This window comes from Myxine glutinosa, chromosome 3, assembly GCF_964187855.1.
Source record: "Myxine glutinosa chromosome 3, kmMyxGlut1.1, whole genome shotgun sequence".
NCBI classification, from domain to species: domain Eukaryota; kingdom Metazoa; phylum Chordata; class Myxini; order Myxiniformes; family Myxinidae; genus Myxine; species Myxine glutinosa.
This window is the reverse complement of record NC_136263.1, coordinates 31,738,449-31,762,309: the sequence shown is the minus strand read 5'-3', so window position 1 is coordinate 31,762,309 and position 23,861 is coordinate 31,738,449. Positions and strand designations below refer to the sequence as shown.

The window sequence follows — 23,861 nt, the reverse complement described above, 5'->3', positions numbered from 1 at the left end:
AGCTCCTCACCACATACAAGGCTTTCATCCTCAGCTCAATGGAGTACTGCGCTCCCCTCTGGGCTGGTGCTCCTGCCTCACACCTAGCTCGTCTTCACGCTGTTGAAACCAAAGCATTCAGAATCATTGGAATCTCCCACGATGACGCTATCTCCGAGGGCATTTCACTTACTCACCGCAGGCAGGTTGGTGGTCTTTCCGTCTTCTACTGACTCCTCTCCGGCCTTGCTCCCCCAGCTCTCTCTGGGCTCTGTCCCCCAAATATTCCTACAGGTCGCACAAGATCTGCCTGCAACCCTCTTATGGTTAAACTGCCAAAATCAAGACTCTCTGCTCACCTTCACTCCTTCATTCCTCTTTTCTCCCACCTCTGGAACAAACTCCCTCACTCTCTTCAATCCCACTCCCCCCTCCAGGTCTTTAAAACGGTTGTTCACCACCATCTCTTATCTTCCCCAATCCAAAACCTTGATCTTTTCTACCCCCGCTAATTTCACCCCAAATCCACTTTTTGAGGTGTCGACTTCTTTCCTGGAAGTCCTTGGTGTCCTTGCGTTTTATACCTATCCTGCCCCCCTCCCCCCCCCCCCCAGGCCCTCTCCCTCCCACACATCTCCCGATGTCCCTGCTCTCAAATGTTGTGTTTGTGTGCTTCCTCCCCTTCTCTCCCCATCTTGTCGACCGCTCCCCTTTTTATATACTTTGTTTGCTTGTTTGTTTGATTTGTTTGTTTGATAAATGTTGGCTCTTTCACGAGCCTTGACTCTGTATGCAAAAAAGAAAAAGAAAAAAAAAAAGAATTATTATTATTTTATTTTTTTAAAGTTACAGATTCTGATGAAATGGTGGTGGTTTATGTATTCTATTAGCCAATTGATTAACTATTTAATTTTTTATGATTATTATTTATTTATTTTCATTATTAATCATTTATTTATTTTCTTTCTCATCTGGGCAATATCTCAGGCACCTTTTGACCTAGGAAGCTAATATTTGGACATGACAGTGACCAGGTGATGTGGCCATGAAGGATATTTTTGATTTATTTTTTAATTAATTTCTTTTTTCAATTAATGACTTATTTCATTGTTTTTCAAAAAGTTAAAGCTTCGGATGAAGCACTAGTGGTTTAGGTATGCTATTAGCCAATTGATTAAGAAAATATTTTACGATCATCATTTATTGATTTTAATTATGTAATTAACCAATCAATTATTGTACACCTCTCCCACCCAATACTCCCTACGAGCTGCACGGCGGTATTGCCCGGTGCCAAAGGTGCCCCGGCAATGCCGCACTGGAGGATATTTATTTATTTGGCATGGGGGCGCTTTACTTTGAATGTATCTGTACTTGTTTTTGTTTTTCTTTGGTTTGACATTTGCTCTCGCTGATTTGCTGCCAGTTTTGTGGTTTTCTTCGGTTGATATCCCTGCATGCCACCAACATTTTTCTTTCTTAAATTTTCATCGTCCTCTTCAGACAAAGTCTTTATCTTGAATTATAATTGAGTAGAAGAAAAAGAACCACCTTTGGAGGCCATTTTTCCCCACAGAGCAGGGGTTGGCCTTTTTTGGGCACCGTGGTCCCCTTTTTGAAGCAATGTTTTATGGCCGGATGCCCTTCCTGCCGCCAACCCTGTTAGTCGCCTCTTGCGACACACAGGGAATTACCAGTGAACTGGTACTCAATTTGTCGACCTCAGGATGACAGGCTGTGTCAACCCTCCTGGTGTTAATTCAGCGATCAACCGGGATTCAAACCCAGGATCCTAGGATCCCAAGCCGGCACCCTAACCGCTAAGCCAACACCAGGCTAGAATTGAATTGAATTTGAATTATATATTGAATTATATTTGAGTGATGTAAATTGTTTAGCAATTGTATGCAGTATAATTAAATTATATATAATAATTATAAATAATTATTAATTATAGTTGATTTATTAATACTGATGAATGAAAATGTTATCTATGACCTTAAAAAGTTTGGTTTTTCTTGTCTCATTTTATTTATTGACAGTCGATTAGGTATGTTTTTTTTGTTCATATATTTTGTATGTCTCTGTTTATGACAGGGAGAGGAATTGACAATCGGAAACACAAACGCCGGCGCTACGTGCGACGGCGGGCTGCAAACAAACATCACGGACAGCGGGCGGACCTCCCCGGGTGGCAGCGTGCATAGTGAAGATGAATTTTTTGATGCCATTTCAGGTTTGCATTGTAGCTATTCGACATAACTTTAAGATGCCAAAGTCCTCCCTAGTCTGAAAATATGGTGCTGATGGTATCACGATTACCTTTGAGTTGTCCAGTGTGGGTTTTATTCCACAGTGTGGGAAAAGATGTTGGGCCAAACTATAAACTGTCGGATTGGTGCTTCAACAAGGTGTTGCATCGCAAAGGGTGCTGTCCTTTGGATAGATGTAAAGCTCAGTGTCCCACCTGCTGGCATTAGTTGGTGGATGTGAAAGATCTCATGGTGTCTTTTGAGAGGAGTATGTGAGTTATTGCTGGCACCCTGAACAAATTCCAAATTATTGTCACTTGAAGTTGAATGTCAGACCTGGTTCGCCAGTTAGTGAAAGATGTTGGGCCAAAAACTTCCCCATGCCGATCCCAAGGGAAGGTGTATATAATTGGGGCCTTTGAAAAAGTTGTAGTAGTCAAAGGTATCAATCACTATTGAAAAAGTGGCAGGGACATGCGAGCACATAGCGCGAGGCTGGTATGCCATGGGGTCTCGGGCCCTTAGGCTGGCTCCGGAAAATTTCAGCTATTTATAGCTATTCTGACACACTTTATGGCCGCATGTGCTACCTTTCCTTGGAAAATTATTTTGAACTCGCCGAAACCCGTGGAACATCCACGGAAGGGAGGATGTGGTGTATGGATGGAGTGTACCATTATGGATGGCATAGGTGATTTGCTTGTCCGAGTAAGAGTTAGGAAGAAAGATCAATTTTCACTTGTGCAAAAATGCTACTCACAATTACATCGCCTGTGCGTCGGCCTGTGATTGAACCAGAGAGTTGGCCTGTGAGTCAACTTCCTTTCCAATGTCTGCAAGAATTGAAATACTGATTGTGAATGTGTAAAATTATATGAAAGAGGAACATGCATATCAATAGACGATGCCATCGAAAAGGAGAGCAGCTGTCAATAGAAAAGGGTGTCTGACTTATCAATTTGACATTATTGCACAGGAAATGACAAACAAAGAAACAGTTCATTTCCATCGGGTAATATTACGATGAGAGATCAGCCGATACCTTTATTATGTCCATCAGCATCCATGGCACTTGGAAAAAAACAAAAAAAAAAAAAAAACGTGGCATCAGCCAGCCGCAGCCAACTATCACGTACCGTCTCGAAGTCAATGCCATCCTTTTATCTCTTCGTATACAAGTACAACTCACTGATCGCAACGTCACTCCATTTAACTTTATTAAAATGACGATAAAGACGTGAAACCCGTGGAACATCCACGGAAGGGATATCGTTCGTCTGTTTTCAGCTCGTTATCTTTAAGCTTCCTTACGTCTCGCCACCTGCTACACCTCTCTGAGTTACGAGGATTTATGCAACGCACCCCGAGTATCGCAACGTCACTCCATTTAACTTTATTAAAATGACGATAAAGACGTTTCCTTATATATCCTAATTTCAAATGTTCAAGGGAATAAAAAGACCATTTGGTTCACACCACTCGACTGTCCAATCAGCGGACGGCTCGCATCGCCTTCGCCCAGCAGACGCCAATACGATGGTGTCGTAAGATGGCGTCGTATCGGCCGATAATCGGATGCTTTTGGGTCCCAAAGTCGGCGAATTCAGATTTTTCGAGTATGGCTGTACGTGATAAACAAAGAGCGCGGTTCGTAGATGGAAAATGCATTAGTGCCGTGGGCATCGGGTCACTGGGTGCGGCGTAAAAGGGATAACAAAGTCGAGTCCTTACAGTATTATTATATAGATTGGCTACAAGATGACGATTTTTTTGCCATTTCATTAATTTGATGTAATCGCCCAATAGTGATCAATTTGAAATGTGATATCACAATCTTTAACTCCCTGATATGTATACACCTCAATTGAGGGTTCTGATTGTCACTAACGTCTAACAGCCCACTCTCTTGTAATCTACTACATTCAACTTACCAGACTTCTCAGCATACACACAGCAGTCAGCTTGTCAGTGTCAAACAAATACATGAGCAAAAGGTTGGCAAATGTATTTGCCAGCTTTAGTTTACTAACCAAGAATGACCACTGTGGTCACAACCTGCAACAAAATCCAGTAACAGCCAATTGGGAAACATGCATTTAAAGCATTCTTAAAAGATGAACAGCGCAATTGGGAAACACACGTTTAATACGCTATTAAACTATTAACTAGATACCTCTCATCCATGTCACCCTCCCCACGGTTATATCAGAATGAGTTGATTCATGACACGGTCACGAATTTTTTTTAAACACCAATATGGGGCCGTTTAAAAATTACATAACACTATTTTTTTTGGGGGGGGAGGCGCATACCGTGCGTGCTGACGGGCTTGATTAAACCTTACTAATAATATTTATTCAACATTGGTTAGATGTTTTGGGGTCCCTCATCATGAGTAACACTTAACCTAAACAAAGCCATCGGAAACCTGGGGCAACAAACCTGGGTAGTGTTAAATCAGGAGAGGCCTACAGGCCTGATGTTTTAATTAGACCCACCAGAAAACCAAGATGGTGGCAATATTATTTTGTCTGGATGCCATGGTGGGTGGAGTCCAGCAACAAATCTGGGTGGGGTCTGGCAGCTGACCGACCAATGGGTGTACATTTCAAAAATAGACCCCCAACAAGAATCACACCAACAGCAACACCAACTACGTAGAGCTCTTGTAGACCTGTGGCATATTGCAGGTAAAAACACCCACGAGTGGACCAGGAGGGTTAAAACTAAAGGGTTAAAACCTCAAAGTGCTGCTTCTTCTTTGCGTGATGGAAAGACCAGAGGCGTGTTATTATTATTATTATTTTGTAATAATGTTAATTAACCCCACCACCAAAGGTGGATTGAGGTTATGTTTTCACCCCTGTCTGTCTGTCTGTTTGTTTGTGAACAAGATATCTCAAAATGTTGTGGACGGATTCAGACAAAATTTGGCAGAGATGTAGCATATGTGACAAGGACGAAATGATTACATTTTGGTGAAGACCTGGATTCGGATCCGGCTACTAGAATGTTTTAAGTGATTCCTCATCATTGGGAGATCGGGCCAAAAACGATACATAGCAGGATATCTCAAAAAGTTGTGGACGGATTTGGACGAAACTTGGTAGACCGGTTGGGTATCTGACAAGGACGATTCGATTCGATTTTGGGGAAGATCTGAATATGGATTCGGATATGAGAATTGATTTATTTTTTTTATTTATTTTTTTTATTTTTTTTAAACATGATTCTTCACCATTGGGGGATGGGGCCAAAAATGATACATAGCAGGATATCTGAAAAGGTTGTGGATGGATTTGGACGAAACTTGGTGGAGAGGTTGGGTGTGTGACAAGGAAGAATCGATTCAATTTTCATAAAGATCCAGATCTGGTTCCAGCCAGTAGAAATTTAAAAGTGATTCTTCACCATTGGGAGATATGGTCAAAAACGATATATATCACGATATCTCAAAAAGTTGTGGACGGATGATTTTGATTAAATGTGATGCTGTATTGTGATTTTCTGGTCTACTCTGGGATACAAAACGTAAACTGTTCACCTGGCGGAGGTATGCTCTCTACTGAGTGCCGTTCTCGTTTTATTAAGCTATCATTATCCACATCATTGTTGTTGTTATTACTTTTGTTACTAAAAGCGACCTTGGAAAAACGTCACAGTAATGTGAAATGATGCTGAAGCTACTGTCTATACACCTTAACATGGTGTTTTGCAAGGCAGAAGAAGGCAATAAAACATGGGAATGCCTCCGGATTTTATTTTTTTCGTTCGAGTCTAAAGAAGCATAGACTAAGCGACTGTGAAAATAAGGTGACGGCTTATTACTCGTGATACAATTGAGGCTTCTGATGCATCACTCGTAATACCCTTTCCGACCACCTCTGTGATCTGTGCTACACGGCACATTTACAGAGAGGATTTGCATCATCCCCACCTTTTGGAACCCCCGTAAGTGAAGGACCAAGTTCCTCCTGGCAAGTTTGGTTGAGATTGGATAACTAATGACCAAATGCATTGACCACAGACAGACAACAAATTGCACACTTTAGTATATGTGATGTGTGTTAGGAGACATGCTTAATGGAGAAGGTGGATCAGATTCGGCAACGGTTGCTTGAGTGAGATGTGCATGGAAGACGTTTCGGGAACTGAGTGGCGTGCTGACGAGGAGGGGAGTGTCGTTGAAGCTGAAGGGAAAGGTGTATGCTGCATGTGTGAGACGTGTTATGATTTGTGGGAGCGAGACATGGTAATGAACGTAGAGCAGCAACGAAGGCTGGAAAGGGTGGAAATGCGAATTGTTCGGTGGATGTGTGGAGTATTGTTGAGAGAGAGGAAGACAAATGATGAATTGCGAAAGATGATGGGAATAGAGCCTGTGATGGATGCTGTGAAGAGAAACCGGTTGAGATGGTTTGGTCTTGTGTTGAGGAAGGATGAAAGTGACTGGTTGAGAAGAGTGATGGAAATGAATGTAGAAGGAAGTAGAGGACGGGGAAGACCGAGAAAGACTTGGCTGAAGATGGTCGAAGAAGAAATGTGGGCAAGGGGGTTAACAAGGGGAGATGCAGAAAATAGGGCAAAATGGAGAAGATTGTCATGGGGACCGCAAGGCTAACCCCCGCTCTTGCAGGGAAAATGGCCTTAAAATGCCTGTTGTTGTTGTTGTTGTTGTTGTTGTTGTAGTAGTATATGTGATGTGTAACTCGACAACCCCTCAAATCTGTCAACTAGCATAATTATGTCCGGGACGTACAGCATTCCTGTAAACAATGTTTCCAAAAAGCAGAGAATCTCCAAGAATATTCCACTTACTAAGTAATTAATCGCTCATTCAAGCTTTTCATAAAATGCATTAAATCAATTAAAAGGAAAACTGCTTCATAAGGCTTTGTGAGTGCACAAATATTTTTGTTTTGTCAACCAAAGAAGTGGATGCGTGGGAGGGTGGGAGTGGGGAGGCGTTGAGGGGTTGCTGCACCCCCCCCCCTTCTCCAAAAACTAGGGGGAGGGGGGAAATGTTTCCTCCATCCCCCACCAATCAACACCCAAGGTCGTAAGGTGAGGGAAGTATCTTCCACAATATTGCTTTTTAATGTTTTTTTAAATGTTCCTTTATAACATCTATACTTGAAAAGTCCTAATCTGTCGACGCAGATGAACACCCTTGCCAATATTTTTTAACCTGATGCAAGTTAAGAGGGCCTTTTCGAGCCTTCATTTCTCTGTATGCAAGATTCAATGCGGAACTTTTTTATTTTATTTCTTTTCTACCTTGTATGAATCAATCCGAACTGCAACCTGCTTGAAACCCTGGAGGGAAGAAAGCAATCAAAGCTCTTCCAAAAAGCAGTTCCACAAATGGGAGAAAAGAGGAACAAAAGGGTTGAGGTGACTAGTAACCTGGATTTTAGGCCTTGGAGGCTTAAAATCCAGGTTGCTGCCCAACAAACAAAGGCCGTGTTGGCTGCGAGAGGAGTATATTCCTGTGAGATGAGTATATTCCTGTGAGATACCCCAGGATTGAAAGATGTGCCCCATTTGCCAGATCACCATTTCATCAAATCCAAATCAGCAGAGATTGATACAGTTGCTTTCTGCCTGTCAGTTGATAGGGTTACTGTACAATACAATGCAGAATAATTTGCAAAAAGGAAGAGAATCATCTGATCTCTGACCATTCTCAGAGAGCCTCCTCAGCGTCGACGAGTCTGGCATTTCACTCAGGCCAACTGGCACGGTCTTCAAGCAGCCATCAATCATCTGGACTGGTCTCCCATCTCTACCGCCTCTGACATCAACTCATCCTGGGAATTCTTTCAAAGTAAATTGCTCTCTCTCATGCACAGATTTATCCCATCTCGTCTTCAGTTGTCATACCCTTCCTCCCGTCCATGGTACACGGAATCTTGTGGTGAGGCTGTTGCCCTGAAACAACTTGCTTTCGTCTCCTGGAAAGCAAATCCAACGGAAGGAAATCTCATTTCCTTTCACAAAGCCCGAAACAAGTGTGTGTCCACCCTCAGGAGAGCCAGGAAACAATATCTCACCATTCTCAAGACCGAACTCTCTTATCTGTCTCCCTCTTCCAAATCCTGGTGGCGTCTGGTCAAATCTGTTTCTGGTGTTTGTTCCCCCTCCATCCCCTCCCTCACCTCAAACGGCTTAACGGCTGACTCCGCACGTGAAAAAGCTGAATGCCTCAACTCTGTGTTTGCCTCTAAATCTTGTGTCCCAAACCCATCCCTCTCCGTACCCACCGTACCCAGTCGTACCCAGCTGCTCCTGGACTCTGTGTCCTTTCCTCCTGACAAGGTGGAAAAGTTTCTGTCAACCCTCGACTCTGATTCTGCAACTGGTCCTGACGGCATCAGCCCACGGGTCCTAAAATCATGTTCTTCTGCTCTTTCACTCCCTCTTTCTGTTCTCTTCACCCTCTCTTTTGCTCAAGGTCATCTGCCATCTGCTTGGAAATCAGCCAACATCACCGCTTTGCACAAAAAAGGTGCAAAAACAGATCCCAGCAACTACAGACCAATCAGCCTTCTCCCAATTATCAGCAAAGTCATGGAATCCATCATTGCTTCAGATATTAAATCTTTCCTCTTCTCCAATGGCTTGATCTCTGATCATCAATTTGGTTTCAGACCTGGTCACTCTACTCTGGACATGCTGCTTCTGCTTTCTCAACAATGGATGGAGGTCCTCAACGCCAAACAGGAAATTAGAGCTGTCTCCCTTGACATTTCACGTGCCTTCGATACGGTCTGGCACCCTGCTCTGCTCACCAAACTCTCCTCCTTTGGTATCCATGGAAATCTCCACGCATGGCTGGCGGACTTCCTCTCTGGTCGTAGTCAACGTGTGGCCCTGAATGGGTTTCTCTCATCTCCTCTTCCTCTTCAGGCTGGAGTTCCCCAAGGTAGTGTTCTGGGCCCTGTGCTTTTTCTGGTCTTCATCAATGATCTCTCTGACTCTCTTGAAAATCCTCTCTATCTCTTTGCTGACGACTCGACTCTCTGTCGCTCCATTCCTCATCCCTCAGATCGGCAGTCTGCAGCCTCCTCACTCTCTGCAGACCTGGACAAAATCACAGACTGGTCAAACAAGTGGAACATGTCTTTCAATCCTGACAAATCTCACACTCTTACAATGTCTCTCCGAAAGGACCGACTGGACAACCCTCCCATCTACTTTCTCAACAATCCTCTCCAAGAAGTTCTGTCGCTCAAGCTTTTGGGTCTCACTATTTGCCATGATCTTTCTTGGGAAAACCACATTTCCAAGCTGGCCTCCAAAGCCAGTCGCCGACTGGGCATCCTCCGTCGTGCGAAGTCCTTCCTTGGCACACCTGAGCTCCTCACCACATACAAGGCTTTCATCCGCAGCTCAATGGAATACTGTTCCCCCCTCTGGGCTGGTGCTCCTGCCTCACACCTTGCTCGGCTTCACGCTGTTGAGGCCAAAGCTTTCAGAATCATTGGAATCTCCTGCGATGTAGTCAACACCGAGGGCCTTTCACTCACTCACCGCAGGCAGGTTGGTGGTCTTTCTGTCTTCTACCGACTCCTCTCCGGCCTTGCTCCCCCAGCTCTCTCTGTGCTCTGTCCCCCCAATATTCCTTCAGGTCGCACAAGATCTGCCTGCAACCCTCTTATGGTTAAACTGCCAAAGTCTAGGCTCTCTGCTCACCTTCACTCTTTCATTCCCCTTTTCTCCCGCCTCTGGAACAAACTCCCCCACTCCCTTCAATCCCACTCCTCCCTCCAGGTCTTTAAAACAGCTGTTCACCACCATCTCTTATCTTCCCCCATCGAAAACCTTGATCTTTTCTACCCCCGGTAATTCACCCCAGAGTCCTTGCAGTGTTCATATGTTTTATTCCTCTCCCACCTCCCCCCAAGTCCTCCCGATGTCCCTGCTCTCAAATGTTGTGTTTGTGTCCTTCCCCCTCTTCCCCCTCTCTTTTGTGTCCTTCCCCCTCTCTCCCCATCTTGTCTGCCGCTCCCCTTGTTTTTTGTGTTTTGTGTGTCGGTTTGTCTTTTTGTGTGATTAATGTTAGCTCTTTCACGAGCCTCGATCTTGTATACAAAAAAAAGAAAAAAAAAAAAAAGAAAAAGTTTTCCAGAACATTGGAGAGGTAGTTTATGTATGGGGAGCAAGACTGGGCACAATACACTACCTTGATGAGAAGATTGCAATGATAGCCACTGACTCCTGCTTGCATCTATGGTTCACCTTGGACGTGATTCGGTGTTTATAGAGGAGAAGGTTGCAATGATAGCACCCGGTTGACTGCACAAGTGAAGGTACTTGGAAAACTAGGTGTGAACGTGGCCTTGTATGCCGCCGGCAGTGAGGTTTGTAAGCAGTGCAGGATACCAGTGTCCAGTACCCGAGATGTGTCCAGGGAGGTGCTCCTGACCTATTTGAGCTTTATGACCTTCCAACGCTGCATAGAGAAATAAGCGGCATGTTCATAGTCCATTAACCGGGATGGAATCCAATATGACTGGTCGAGATCATGCTATTTGAAAAGGGGAAAGACTATGTCTGCAACTGGAAGTAACGGGCCTCTAGTTGAGAGGATGCGGTTTGTACCCTTCTTGTAAATGGGACTGATAATATCAGATGGGAGGTTGCCAACGTAGTACTGGCTGAGAGCACACAAAGGAGGAGTATCAAGAGCAGCAGATCAGGATTTTAGATTGTGGACACTGCTGCCATCTGGGCCCATCACCAATTAATAATTGAGGCTGCACAGAACTTTCTCATGCTTTAGGGCAGAGTCAAGAAGGCATTGGTTATGAGTGGTTGAGGTGAGGACCAAGTGGGATGGCATGATATATGTTGGGTTCATGAGATTTGGAGGTGAATACTGAGTTGAGATATTTTGCCTTTTCTCAAGCAGAGTCAAGGTGAAGCCGTTTGAGTGGACCCAAAGGGAAGCCATATTTTGGTGCAATCCTTAGGTTGACTTTTGGATTGGTATAACGAAAGGTATCAAGGATCGCATGTAATTTGTCAGGATGAACTTTACTAATGATCTCGTGAATTATGAAATACTGTATACATATTGTTATGAATTTGGGTAGAGCAATACCTAGAGCAAGATAGATCTGTATAGGTAGGTATTCGACTGTCGCGATAGGGAATCTACCCTGTAATAAGTTACATGTGTAGTCCGGTTTGTCGGGATAAGCTGTATTGATGTCCCCGCTACGAGGGAGCAGGGCGTGCTAAATAGTCAAGGGATTATGGATAAGATTCCTTTGTTCGTCGTCGTCCCGTCCCTGTCGCCAAACCTTTGTCCCTTATGGCAATGCATACCCATATAAACACTTAGATAGGTCCGTAGTGCACACATTAATTAGTTCCCCTCCCTTACCACAACGACTTTGGAAAATGGGCAGGAAGCTAGATTTGGGCACTGCCGGATGGCCGCCACCGGCCACACTTCCGGCAGGCCTAGCAACATCGCGTGACACGAGCTATAACCACGCCACAGGGAACGGGTGATTGGTTGGCACGAAAGGCACGAACCTCCAGCGGGAGGCGCGAAGACGCAACTGAGAGGAGGTGGTTCATTGGAGGGAAGGCGGGAGAAGGTTCGGTGGACGGCGGGAAGCTGGAAGGGACTGGTTGGTGGCGCGCCAAGGCTGACGTCACCGCCAAAGGTTATAAAAGAACGCACGGCACGACTCTCTCTCTCTCTCTCTCTCTCTCTTCGCTTTGGGCTTCCTCGCTGGTCTCTTGTCTCTGCGCTTCCCTTCTTGGTCTTGAGAGGTCCTGGTGGTCGTTGGTTCGCCATCTTCGTGGTGCTTGGAGTGGTGCTGGGGCCTCGTGTGCGATCGACCCGGAGCTTGGAGCCGGACGAGGCCGCATTGAACGACGGACAGTTAAGACGCACCACATTTCACACGTACACGATGGACAGTTATTTTTGCAATTCATTCCTGTGTGGCGTATTTGAAGTGAGGTGTGTGTGGGATCCCAATTTAGGCTCTTTATTTATTCATCGTCGCGTTTCATTGTTTCGGGTTCCCTCAAATGAATCATTATTTTTGTACATTAAATCTTGTGTTGTTCGAGTTCGTTAATTCCCTGCAGGATCGGAGCTGCCATCGGTTCGCTCAAGGTAAGCGCTTTTGCCGCATCTTCCTCTTCCCCTCTTCCTCCCGCGGGTTTATAGCAAAGTCCGCGTTTGATCGTCGCCTCCAGTAAATCCGTTTGGTCCATCCGCGGTCCCTGTTGTTAACCTTGAGGGATTCGCATGACAATATTTTCTCTAAAAGCTACATTACATCGAGGATGCAATGAATCTGTTAGCTTCCAGCAGTCCTTCAGATACAACTAAATATTTGTGATCACATTTGTCTCATCATTATTTTCTTGCTGAATTGTCAAAAATTAGCTTATCTTAACTGCCACTATACATAACTTATATATTACTAATTTGTGCGTGCAACATAATCATCTACTTTTATTTTGGTTCGAGTCCATAACACATTGATGTTAATGTTTTCATAACCGTTTTAAGGATTTCATATGGCTTAGCTTTTGCATGCCTGAATTAACTGATCTTGAAGTATTCAACCTTTCTTTTACTTTGTTCAGAAAGGCTGTACATTGCCTTCAGAAAGTATTCCCATCCCTTGACCGTGCAAAAAGGCACGTGAATTTTCTGTTGAAATTTTCACATTTCACATTGTTGTGCTGAATTTTTCACATTTTGTTGTGTTTAAGCCTGAATTTAAAATGGATTCAATTGAGATATTTGTCACTGATCTACACATACCTCATAATGACAAAGCGAAAACGTGTTTTTCGCAATTTTTACAAATATATTTAAAATGAAATACAGAAATATCTAATTTATATTGGTATTCAGCCCCTTGAGTCAATACTTCGTAGAAGCACCTTTGGCAGTGATTACAGGTTCGAGTCTTCTTGGGTATGTCTGTATCAACTTTCCACATCTGGATTTGGGGAGTTTCTCCCATTTTTCCTTGCAGATTTTCTCAAGCTCTGTCAAGTTGGATGGAGAGCGTCGGTGAACAGCAATCAAGTATTTCCACAGATTCTCAATGGGATTCAGGTCTGAGCTTTGACTGGGCCACTCAGGGATTTTCACATTCTTGTTCTGAAGCCATCGCAGTGTTGCTTTGGCTGTATGTTTGGGGTCATTATCCTGTTGGAATGTAAATCTTCGCCACAGTCTAAGGTCTTTTGCACTCTGAAGCAGGTTCTGCTCAAGGATTTGCCTGTATTTGGCTCCATTCATTGTTCCCTCCACCTTTACAAGTCTTGCAGTCCTTGCTGCTGATAGGTATCCCCATAATGCCATGATGCTGCCACCACCATGCTTCACAGTAGGGATGGTGTTAGATGGGTGATGAGATGTGCTCGGTTTCTGCCAGACATAGCGCTTTCATTCAGGCCGAAGACTTCAATTTTCATCTCATCAGACCACAGAATCTTTTGCCTCATGTTCTCAGTCTTTCACGTGCCTTTTTGCAACCTGCATGCGTGCTGTCATGTGCCCTTTTTTGCAAGAGGAGCTTCTGTCTGGCCACTCTCCCATAAAGCCTAGATTTGTGAAGTGCTGCAGAGACTGTTGTCCTTCTGGCAGGTTCTCCCATCTCAGCCAAGGAACTCTGCAGTTCTGTCAGAGTGGTCATTGGGTTCTTGGTTACCTCCCTGACTAAGATCCTTCTTGCCTGGTTGCTCAGTTTGGTCAGACGGCCAGCTCTAGGAAAAGTTTGGGTAGTTCCATATTCTTTCCATTTCCTAATGATGGAGATCACTGTGTTCTTGGGAACTTTCAACAGTCTATAAATTGTTTTATACCCTTCCCCTTATCTATGCCTCCTCACAATTCTATCTCAGAGTTCCACAGACACTTCCTTGGACGGTCATGGTTGAGTTTCTGCTCTGACATGCATTGTCAACTGTGGGACCTTGTATAGAAAGGTGTGTTTCTTTCTAAATCAAGTCCAATCAATTGAATTGACCACAACAACAACAACAACATGCATTTTAAGGCCATTTTCCCTGCAAGAGCGGGGGTTAGCCTTGCGGTCCCCATGACAATCTTCTCCATTTTGCCCTATTTTCTGCATCTCTCCTTGTTAACCCCCTTGCCCACATTTCTTCTTCCACCATCTTTAGCCAAGTCTTTCTCGGTCTTCCCCGTCCTCTACTTCCTTCTACATTCATTTCCATCACTCTTCTCAACCAGTCACTTTCATCCTTCCTCAACACATGACCAAACCATCTCAACCTGTTCCTCTTCACAGCATCAATCACAGACTCTATTCCCATCATCTTTCGCAATTCATCATTTGTCTTCCTTTCTCTCAACGATACTCCGCACATCCACCGAACCATTCGCATTTCCACCCTTTTCAGCCTTCGTTGCTGCTCTACGTTCATTACCCGTGTCTCACTCCCATAAATCACAACACTTCTCACACATGCAGCATACACCTTTCCCTTCAGCTTCAACGACACTTCCCTCGTCAATTGAATTGACCACAGGTGGACTCAAATCAAGTTGTCGAGACATCTCAAGGATGGTCAAAGGAAATAGGATGCACCTGCGCTCAATTTGGAGTGCCATAGCAAAGGGGTTAAATACTTATTGACTCAAGACATTTAAACTTTTCATTTTTAATTAATTTGCAAAATATTATAAAACAAAATTCCACTTTGACGTTATGGGTTTTATGTGTAGATCAGTGACAAAAATCTCAGTGTAATCCATTTTAAATTCAGGCTGTAACACAACAAAATGTGAAAAAGTCAAGGGGTGTGAATACTTTATTAAGGCACTGCATGTCCTTGCATCACAAAAAACTATGTTAAAATAGTTTGTGGCTGAGCCTTAATTCTATAACTTGTATTCACCTGGTCTTACTATGTCTTGGTTTATCTGCTAGTATTTATTTTCTGTATTCAAGCAGGGGCATACAACATGGTCCACTACTGTGCAACCCAGGACATGCACACACAGTACAGCGTTACCTAGCACAAGTGTTCTTACACCTGCTACCTCTTTGCCACAGACACGTTGCCACAGACACAAATTAATTCACACGAAAACGTCTTTTATGTGCAGAAATAAACACGGCTATATTGCCGGACCCCAAGAACAATGAACGCGCCGGTAACTAAAATCCCCTAATGAGCGCTCCTACACACAGACACACACATGCAATAATGAGCGCTCCTACACACAGACACACACATGCACAGATGGGGAGGATATAAATGAAAGGAACCGTTGTGTCTGTGTTTGTGCTGGGCTTAGCTCTGTGCGTCGTCTGCAGTCGCCCAGGCCCCAAGCGTGCAAGCCCGCCGCGGCACTGGTGTGGGCGGGAAGAAAGGCCTCGACGTGCCCTTGTTCGCGCGCCGCCAGGCCAGCGTACGCTGCTGCGGCAGGCTTCACGTCCCCGCGTGATCGCTCGCGAAATCCCGTGCGTGTACACAGGGAAGGAGGATCGTCAGCGCTCCAACGTCTCTCCGCCGTCCGTCGTCGCCCAACAAGCAAGGGTCCAAGGTCAGAGAGCAAAGGTGGCGAGAGGAATCACGAGGCAGCAGAGGGGGGAGGTCCGGGCATGAAGGGATCCAAAAATGGGAGAGAAAATGTCAGCACGACCATCCGCTATGGCACCCAGAATGAGAAGAATAAAATGTCGGCTCGCGGTTCGTGGTGTGGCTCGTCTGACGTCACCGGCCCTTCTCCTTCAATCAGCGCGCCGCTTCTTGACCACCCGAATGTTCCTTCCCCGTCCGTCCCCCACCATTGGCCGAGCACCACGCGCTCTCCTCCAATCCGAGAGAAGCTTTTTTGCCCCTCCCCTGGCCAATCACCAGTTCTCTCCCACTCCGCCAATTGGCGGCCCTCGTCCTGTGGTGTCCTCCTTCTACCAATCAGTGGCCAGCTTCTTGCCCCTACCTTGACCAACCACGAGTCTCATCTTGCTTTGCTCAACGCTTGTCTGCAAGTCGGCGTTGTCGGCCCAAGTGCGTCATCTGAGTTCAGGTTAGGTTTTATTATTATTATTTGCTATGTGTGGTGCTTTTAATGGTGGGATTCCTAACTAGTGTTTATGTGTGTTGCCATATGGGACAAAGGAATGATCACAGAGGGAACGACGTACAAGGAAATTTTATCCTGATGCCCTAATCTAGTTAACAAGCCCCACCCCCTTGTGACGGGGACAAAGCCACAAGCTTAATCTGACATTCGGGCTACAAAACTTATTACATCGAGATTCCCTATCACGACAACCGGAGCATGATAATTATGCAGGTCTACCTGAATCTATAATATATGTCCCTAGCCCAAAATTCATAACAATATACCAATCAGAGGTGAGGATCTGGTCACATGACAGGGTGATGTGATTACGTCTGATGTCATTACGGCGGTATGGCGGATGACTCTCCACACACTCACATTTTGATTCCAATTTTCTTCAGCCCAAACATATCGTCGAATCTGTCGTATATCACAATCGCCATGCTCTACCTTACGTTTTTCATTCAGTGTGAAACATAAACAAACCGATTGTTAAGATGATCATCAAATATCGAAAGCATCGGTGTTGCGTCTCTTCCAACAAAACGGTACGTATAGGCCTTAGGCTTCATGCCTCACCTTCGGACCGCTTCGGACAAGCCCAGGTTTCTTAATACAGTAGTGTATCGTTGCAGTAGTATCGTTTTCGTAATGGTAATAATAATTATTATTATAGTAAATATGACCAGAGCACTTTCATCCCAATGTCATGAATAATAGATTGAAGTTAATAGATTGAAGCGGTGTATGGTTCATGAATCAATGATGAGCGGTGTGCGGACTAACAACCGCAGAAGTAAGGAAGTCGCCTTGGTTTTTTTGATAGCATGTTATTAACCCAATCCTTGTGGGGTATATAGATTACAGTAGATCTTCCCTCGGTTCTGTAAGTAAAACTTACCTCATGGATGTCTGGATTCCTCCAAATTTCTTTGTTTAATGTTATAAACAGCATTAGTGACTGTTTAAAAAGTTAATCATATGTTTGTGGTTTATAATATTTTACAAGCCCGGCTACGCCCCTGGTAGACTTTTGGTCTTGTTTATATGACTAGATTCAAAGGGGTGTTTTTCTTTGATACGGAAATCAAAATCATTCTGTCTGCCAGTGAATGTTTTCAGATGTTTTCAAATGCAGCACATTACTGAATACCTACAGAAAACTGTCAATCCTACAGGATGTGTTCAGAAAACTAGCAACGGTACCCACCCTAAGGGTGGGGCTTCAATTGGGAAGCCCAAATGAAAAGGCAAAATATCAGAAATTGAAGGCTTTTTATTTTATTTTAAACGATTCATATAAACATCCGTTGAATCGTATCACACGCAAATCATAAAAATCTAAACAGTACATGGCGCCAATTTTGAAAAAAGATTGAAATCTGCAAAACTTTAGCAGCCGCTACACGTCTTTCTCAGTCACACGTTTATGTGTGAAGAGTGCGTGCCGAATCTGTAACACGGAAGCGGCCGCTACACCTGTTTCTCAGTCGCTTTGCACACGCTGCCATGTTACTTCGGAGCCGCACATTTATTATATAGGAAGAGTTCGTCAGGAGTCGATCTACTCTCTCCTGGTACGTAGAATAAACAGTATTTGTAGAATTTCAACAAAAGCCACATCACTGTTCATATCGGTAAATATTATTCCATCTTGTTTGGAAAAACTGGAAAATTTGAAAAATTGGAAAAACAATATAGCCTATTTTACTCCCAGGGGTGTCAGGAATATCCACCCAAAATATTGTTGCGATCGGTTGAGCCGTTTTTGCGGTACCTTCGAACGGACGGACGGACATTTGGTGAATTATAGTAAGATGGTGAAAATGTAAGCCAGTCACAAAAATTGTGATCCTTGTTATCTTCAATCAATGGAAGAGATAAGCTCTGAGTTTAATTCCAGTCAATGCAGACCATAGCTGCCTCGGTAAGGATAAAACCTACAGGTAACCTCAAGTGATGTCCAAGCTATTCTCCACATATTTCTCTTCTTGCAAGCTAGAGGAATACCCCGACTTATGTATCCCCATTTTACATTGTTTCCCAAATATGTCCTTATGTTATTAATACCACTGTCTGATTTGCATCGCCTTAACTTGCAATCGCATCGCTTAAAAGCCATACCTTTTATTCTCGAGCATTTTGACAACTTAAAAGACTGATAAAATGTCAGAATACATCGCTGAAGTAGCAAATCGAGAGATCACAAAATCGCTGAAAGAAACGTACTGTTCTGTGGAGTGGCTGAAAGGTATTGTAAAAGTGTTACCTCAGAAGTGAAATGAGATGTTATTCGTCAAATGGATGCTGGTGAACGTGCAGTTGATGTTGCTGGGTTATTAGGTTTGCCTCGGACTATGGTGCGTACCATCTTACTATAATTCACCAAATGTCCGTCCGTCCGTTCGAAGGTACCGCAAAAACGGCTCAACCGATCGCAACGATATTTTGGGTGGGTAATCTTGGGACCTCCTGGAGTAAAATAGGCTATGTTGTTTTTTCAATTTTCCAAGGTTTCCAATTTTCACGTTTTTCCAAACACGATGGAATAATATTTACCGATATGAACAGTGATGTGGCTTTTGTTGAAATTCTACATACCAGGAGAGAGTAGATCGACTCCTGACGAACTCTTCCTATATAAATGTGCGGCTCCGAAGGAAAACGGCAGCATGTGCAAAGCGACTGAGAAAGACGTGTAGCGGCCGCTTTGGTTTTGCAGAATTCAATCTTTTTTCAAAATGGGCGCCATGTACTGTATAGATTTTGTATACTGTATAGATTTGTTTATATGAATCGTTTAAAATAAAAAAGCCTTCAATTTCTGACATTTTGCCTTTTCATTTGGGCCTCCCAATTGAAGCCCCGCCCGTAGGGTGGGTACCGTTGGTAGTCTATAAAAATGCCAACATTCATTGAAAAAGAGAGAAGAAGAGGTACCGCCAAGTTTGACCACTTCCGGAAGAGGTTTATTTTTGTTTAAATATGTGTGGTAATTTTTTTTTTAATGTATGTGGATTTCAATATAGCTGCTGTTAACTAAAGAAAAGGGTAATATCATAGGTAAAAAGTGAAATATAATACGTGAAGTGGTTAAGTTCGGCTTACACATACAAGCATGGAAACGGCCATAAAACGACGATGATGATTATGATGCCGTTATGAATTCATCCCCTGCTTATTCCACTAATTCTTGTGAGAAAAATTACTTTGATTCACCTTTCAGGTCATTTCGATTTTCTTCGCCTCTTTCAGGAACGCATCCCCAACGTAAACCGGGGTCTGACTGCATTTACCATGCCCAGTAACTTTTATTACAGGAGGTCCACGCTATACGTCCAAGATACGTTCAGAAAAGTTGTACGAATCGCGGGGAATTTCTACCCGTAAGAATGAATATAATTAGTGGGGTTGCGTTCCACACGTAGTTTACGTCCTACACAACACCACTCGACAAGCCTAGCAATCAAAAATATGTATGAAGCACACAAAATATAGGGAAAAATTCGATAAATTAAAGAAATTTAAATACCCGAATCCATACTGTGACTGAAATCATTGGAATCATCTGCGGCATCCAAAAAAATTTTTCTCTATGGTGGTCTGCGAACTCTCTCCCCTCCATCAGATGTCTTTGAATAAGCTAGCAGCCTTCTCCTGTATGAGACCAAGGCTGGTTGAGGTCATCCAGCCAGGTAAAGAGCCTCCTCTCCATTTCCTCCATCGCCCCTCGCTTCATTGACGAGTTATCTTTATAGTAGAGTGTTGAGGCATTTCCTGGCCTTTCTTCAATATCTTGTCAGCGTCTTTTGAAATGGTTTGAACAGTCGCCAGCGGCAAACCAAGATAGCGAGCGATATCGACAGGTCGTTCACCATTGTTATTTTGTTTCACTATGTCCAATTTTACATCCAGTCACACGGCTGCATTGCCGCTTACATGCAGGTTCACCCTTTCTGTTATCACTTAGTTTACCACCCATTGTTCAACGATTACCGCGGTACACAAAGATTTTTTTAAATGTGATGGTGTTAATTACAGCAATCACAGCTTGTTATTTAGTCTGAGAGGGAGAGGACGCAGTGCATTGTGGGATGGAACGCTGGGAAGCTGGTACGCAAAGTATTGTGGGGTGGGATGCCTGGTACCTGGTCTTCCATCCAATGAATGGACTTTAGTGCAGGGAATGTATTTTTTTTTTTTGTATACAAGATTGAGGCTCATGTAAGAGCCAGCACGTAAAACACACATTAGCACATAAAACACAAAAAACATAAACGGACAAACATAGAGCAAAACACGATCGAACCAGAAACGGTAGACACATACATAGCAAAACAAAATACTTAACTTTGAGAAAAAAACAAAACTTAACTTTGATCGCCGTGGACGAGCTCAGACGACACACAACCTCACCCGGGGAACCAGAAACGGGAGAGAGTGCAGGGAATTGTTTGTCGTTTTGGACGTACTGTAAAATGAAAATGTTCCTAACTAACTTATGGACGTATAGCAGGAAGACGTATAGTGGGGGATCCCTGTATTTGCAACTTTGGAGAAAGTTTTCTCTGCACCATTATATAGCCATGAATAGCAATGGACCCAGAAATGACCTCTGTGACCCACTTGTTACTACTTTCCATCATGACATTTCTTCATTTGCAGCTATTCTGTTCCCTTTTATATTTAAGGCAATTTTGTATCCATAATGTTGCATTAGTATTCTATAAGTACTGAATCACATTCAAGGTGAGCCAAAGATGCACGCAACAGCAGCTATTTTTGGAATAAACAATTATGAACATCATTTCCTGCTTAAAATAGGCAGACAATTCTCCGAAATATGAGAAATCATCTTTCTTCAAATAATAAAGCTACTGAAACCACGGTCTGCATAATTGGAGAAGTAGGTCAGTTGTTTTCACAAGTTGCTTTTATCATAAATAAATATAAATATTGCTGTTACAATTTAAGTTGTAACAGCAATAGTTGTAACAGAATGTCCTTGTGATTTTGATAAGCGTTGCATACTGTGCGCACCTGAACCTGTGGATGGATCTTGGTGCAAGGGGATATGGTAAATGGGATGCATTATTAAGATGCTGCGATCTACTGTTGACAATACGCTGGGCCTCTCGCACTACACAGCACATATTGTTCTCCAGTGGTGCGCTGGTTTCACCTGTACTTGGAAACTTTCTCATAAAGGTAGACTGCTTTGCACTTTATTTAAACACGATCTCTGTGTTTTGATATATTTTCACATTAAGTTGTGATTAAGTTATTTTTATATACAATATATATATATATATATATATATATATATATATATCTATGTATATGTATATGTATATATATACTGTGTATATATATATACTGTATATATATATATATATATATATATATATATATATATATATATATATATATATATATATATATATATATATATATTATATATTATATATTATATATATATATATATATTTGTGTAAATGCAAATACAAGTAGAGAAATGTATTTGAGGTGTGAATTGACACTTTTATTTATTGTTCATGCATCTACAACTTTCTTGACAATTTGTTGAATCAGCCATTGCTATCGCATCATCTGTTATATATGTAATAGGCTAATGCGGTCTGTTTTTCACACCTTGAAACATGGAAATGCTCCTCGGAGAGAAAAGATTATCAAGTAAAAGTTGCTTCAAATTAATCTAAACCTATCGGAAAATAATCCGATAATTCTGTTTTTTTCAATCGGACTAGAAATTGAACATGGACATAGCTAGATAGCATGGACCATGTTTGTATTGGCAACAGACCACTGCCTCGATCTCTCCTGAAAAGTAAAATGACTGTTATGAAATACAGAACCTCCCATTTTAAGCTCTTTCAACCAGGGCAAGAATAAAAAGTGCAATATATATATATATATTTAAATATATGGTTTTTTTTCCATGGGTTTCTGCTCGTTTAATGTTAAACAGCCAATGCATTCATGGCTTTCCACACTAATAATGTACAAGGTATTTGCTCGTTGAAATCCCAGATATGCTCAGACTTGATGGGTATGTTATAGTTTGAGCACTCCATTTTTGATCACTTGAGGTTTCACTCCATGAATACATTTTTATTCACTTTTGAACTCAAATCTCTGCACTTTGATTCCAACAACAAGGAACTTCTGGCACACGTCTGAATCAAGGAAGAACCAAGCAGTTGAACTTTATTCCGCTTAACCAAACTCGCTCCAACACTGCATTGCTTTTCCTTGTACCAAAATGATGGGAACCAAAATGGGTCCAAGCTTCGCCAATTTTTTTTTACCAGTTATGTGGATGAACAAATCTTCATCATTTTGATGGTTCCACACCAGAATTATTTGGCCACTGCATAGATGACTGCGTTGCTGCATCATCTAACACTTATTTTATGTATGTCATCATATACGAAATGTTCTATCCTAAACATTGCTTTAAAATCTACCCTTTGTGTTTACACAAATCCACATAGAAAAATATTTTTACATTTTCAGTTTGTCAATTTACTCCCATGTTATTCACCACTTTACTCCCTTTGAACATTTACTCCCACATTAACTTTCACGGAGTTAAGAGGCTGGGAAACGTGCCATCTTCTGGGCTGGCCCACCACACTTAGTGGTCCCAAATAAAAACAAAAGTCTCACATCCCTCTCCAAGGCTCTGCAGCCGACCTCACCACCATGGCTTGCGGTACACCGGCCAAACAGTCTGTGCTGTTTCCTCTAAGAGTGCAGTGCTCTTTCCCATTGTGCATTTTGTGCCCAAGACCTCCTCACCCGGCCTCACTCGAAAACGAGAGGTTTCATACAACAAACTTATTCTCTACTATCTTAAGGTTAACACTCGCTGAATTCACAGTATACATTTGACAAAACGACTTGCTCTGTCCGTCTCCCTGATACAAGAATAATCTAAGCTACATGGTCTGTGCTATATAGCTATGGATCCTTCAGCATTGCATAAACAAGGTAATTAACCAGGTCTGTTTACACATTACACCAAGCACCTGCACACCGTGAGGTAATTACTTCTGAAATTTGGGATGCTCCATTGCTCCAAGGTGCTCACACTCTTTCACATATACTGCATCAACTGTTTCTGCTTTGGACGTTGCTGGAGGAGTTTACCCAAAAGATGCACATGATTACACTGGTGAGCTGTCTCAATGTTTGACTCAGCTAAACATGGCAGAGTGTTCTCCAAAGGGTGCTCTCTTGCATAAACTATTTCATGCATTGGGCTCGTTCATTTTCTTCTTTCAAAAACTGGCTGGAGTTGGCATCAAGTTGTACACCGAAAGGAGTAGAAAGCATCTCAATTGTTACAGCTCCATTTTCTACAGGAAATATGATGTGCCCTCGTCCCTCCTCTTCCCCCCTCCTCACCTCTGACCAGGTCTTCAAGTTGCTTCCAACTTGAATCGTCATTTCCCTTCAGAAATTTCATATTTTCCTTTGACTCTAAACCTTGGTCACTTAAAGTGTCTGATCCTGAA

General features: G+C 42.9%; 1 protein-coding gene across 3 annotated transcripts in view; it reads left to right on the top strand.

The window, feature by feature from the left end:
* LOC137423706 (oxysterol-binding protein-related protein 2) overlaps positions 1-23,861 on the top strand; it is a 243,015-nt gene that overhangs the window by 161,176 nt on the left and 57,978 nt on the right. For 2 of the 3 annotated variants that reach the window (XM_068111141.2, XM_068111140.2), the window contains exon 2: positions 2,077-2,215. The exons of the other annotated variant lie outside the window; for it this stretch is intronic. Coding sequence is in view for 1 of the 2 variants with exons in the window: in XM_068111140.2 (XP_067967241.1) it covers positions 2,077-2,215 (139 nt within the window). In the remaining variant the exon portion in view is untranslated. The remainder of the gene's footprint in view (positions 1-2,076; positions 2,216-23,861) is intronic. 3 annotated transcript variants of the gene reach the window in all.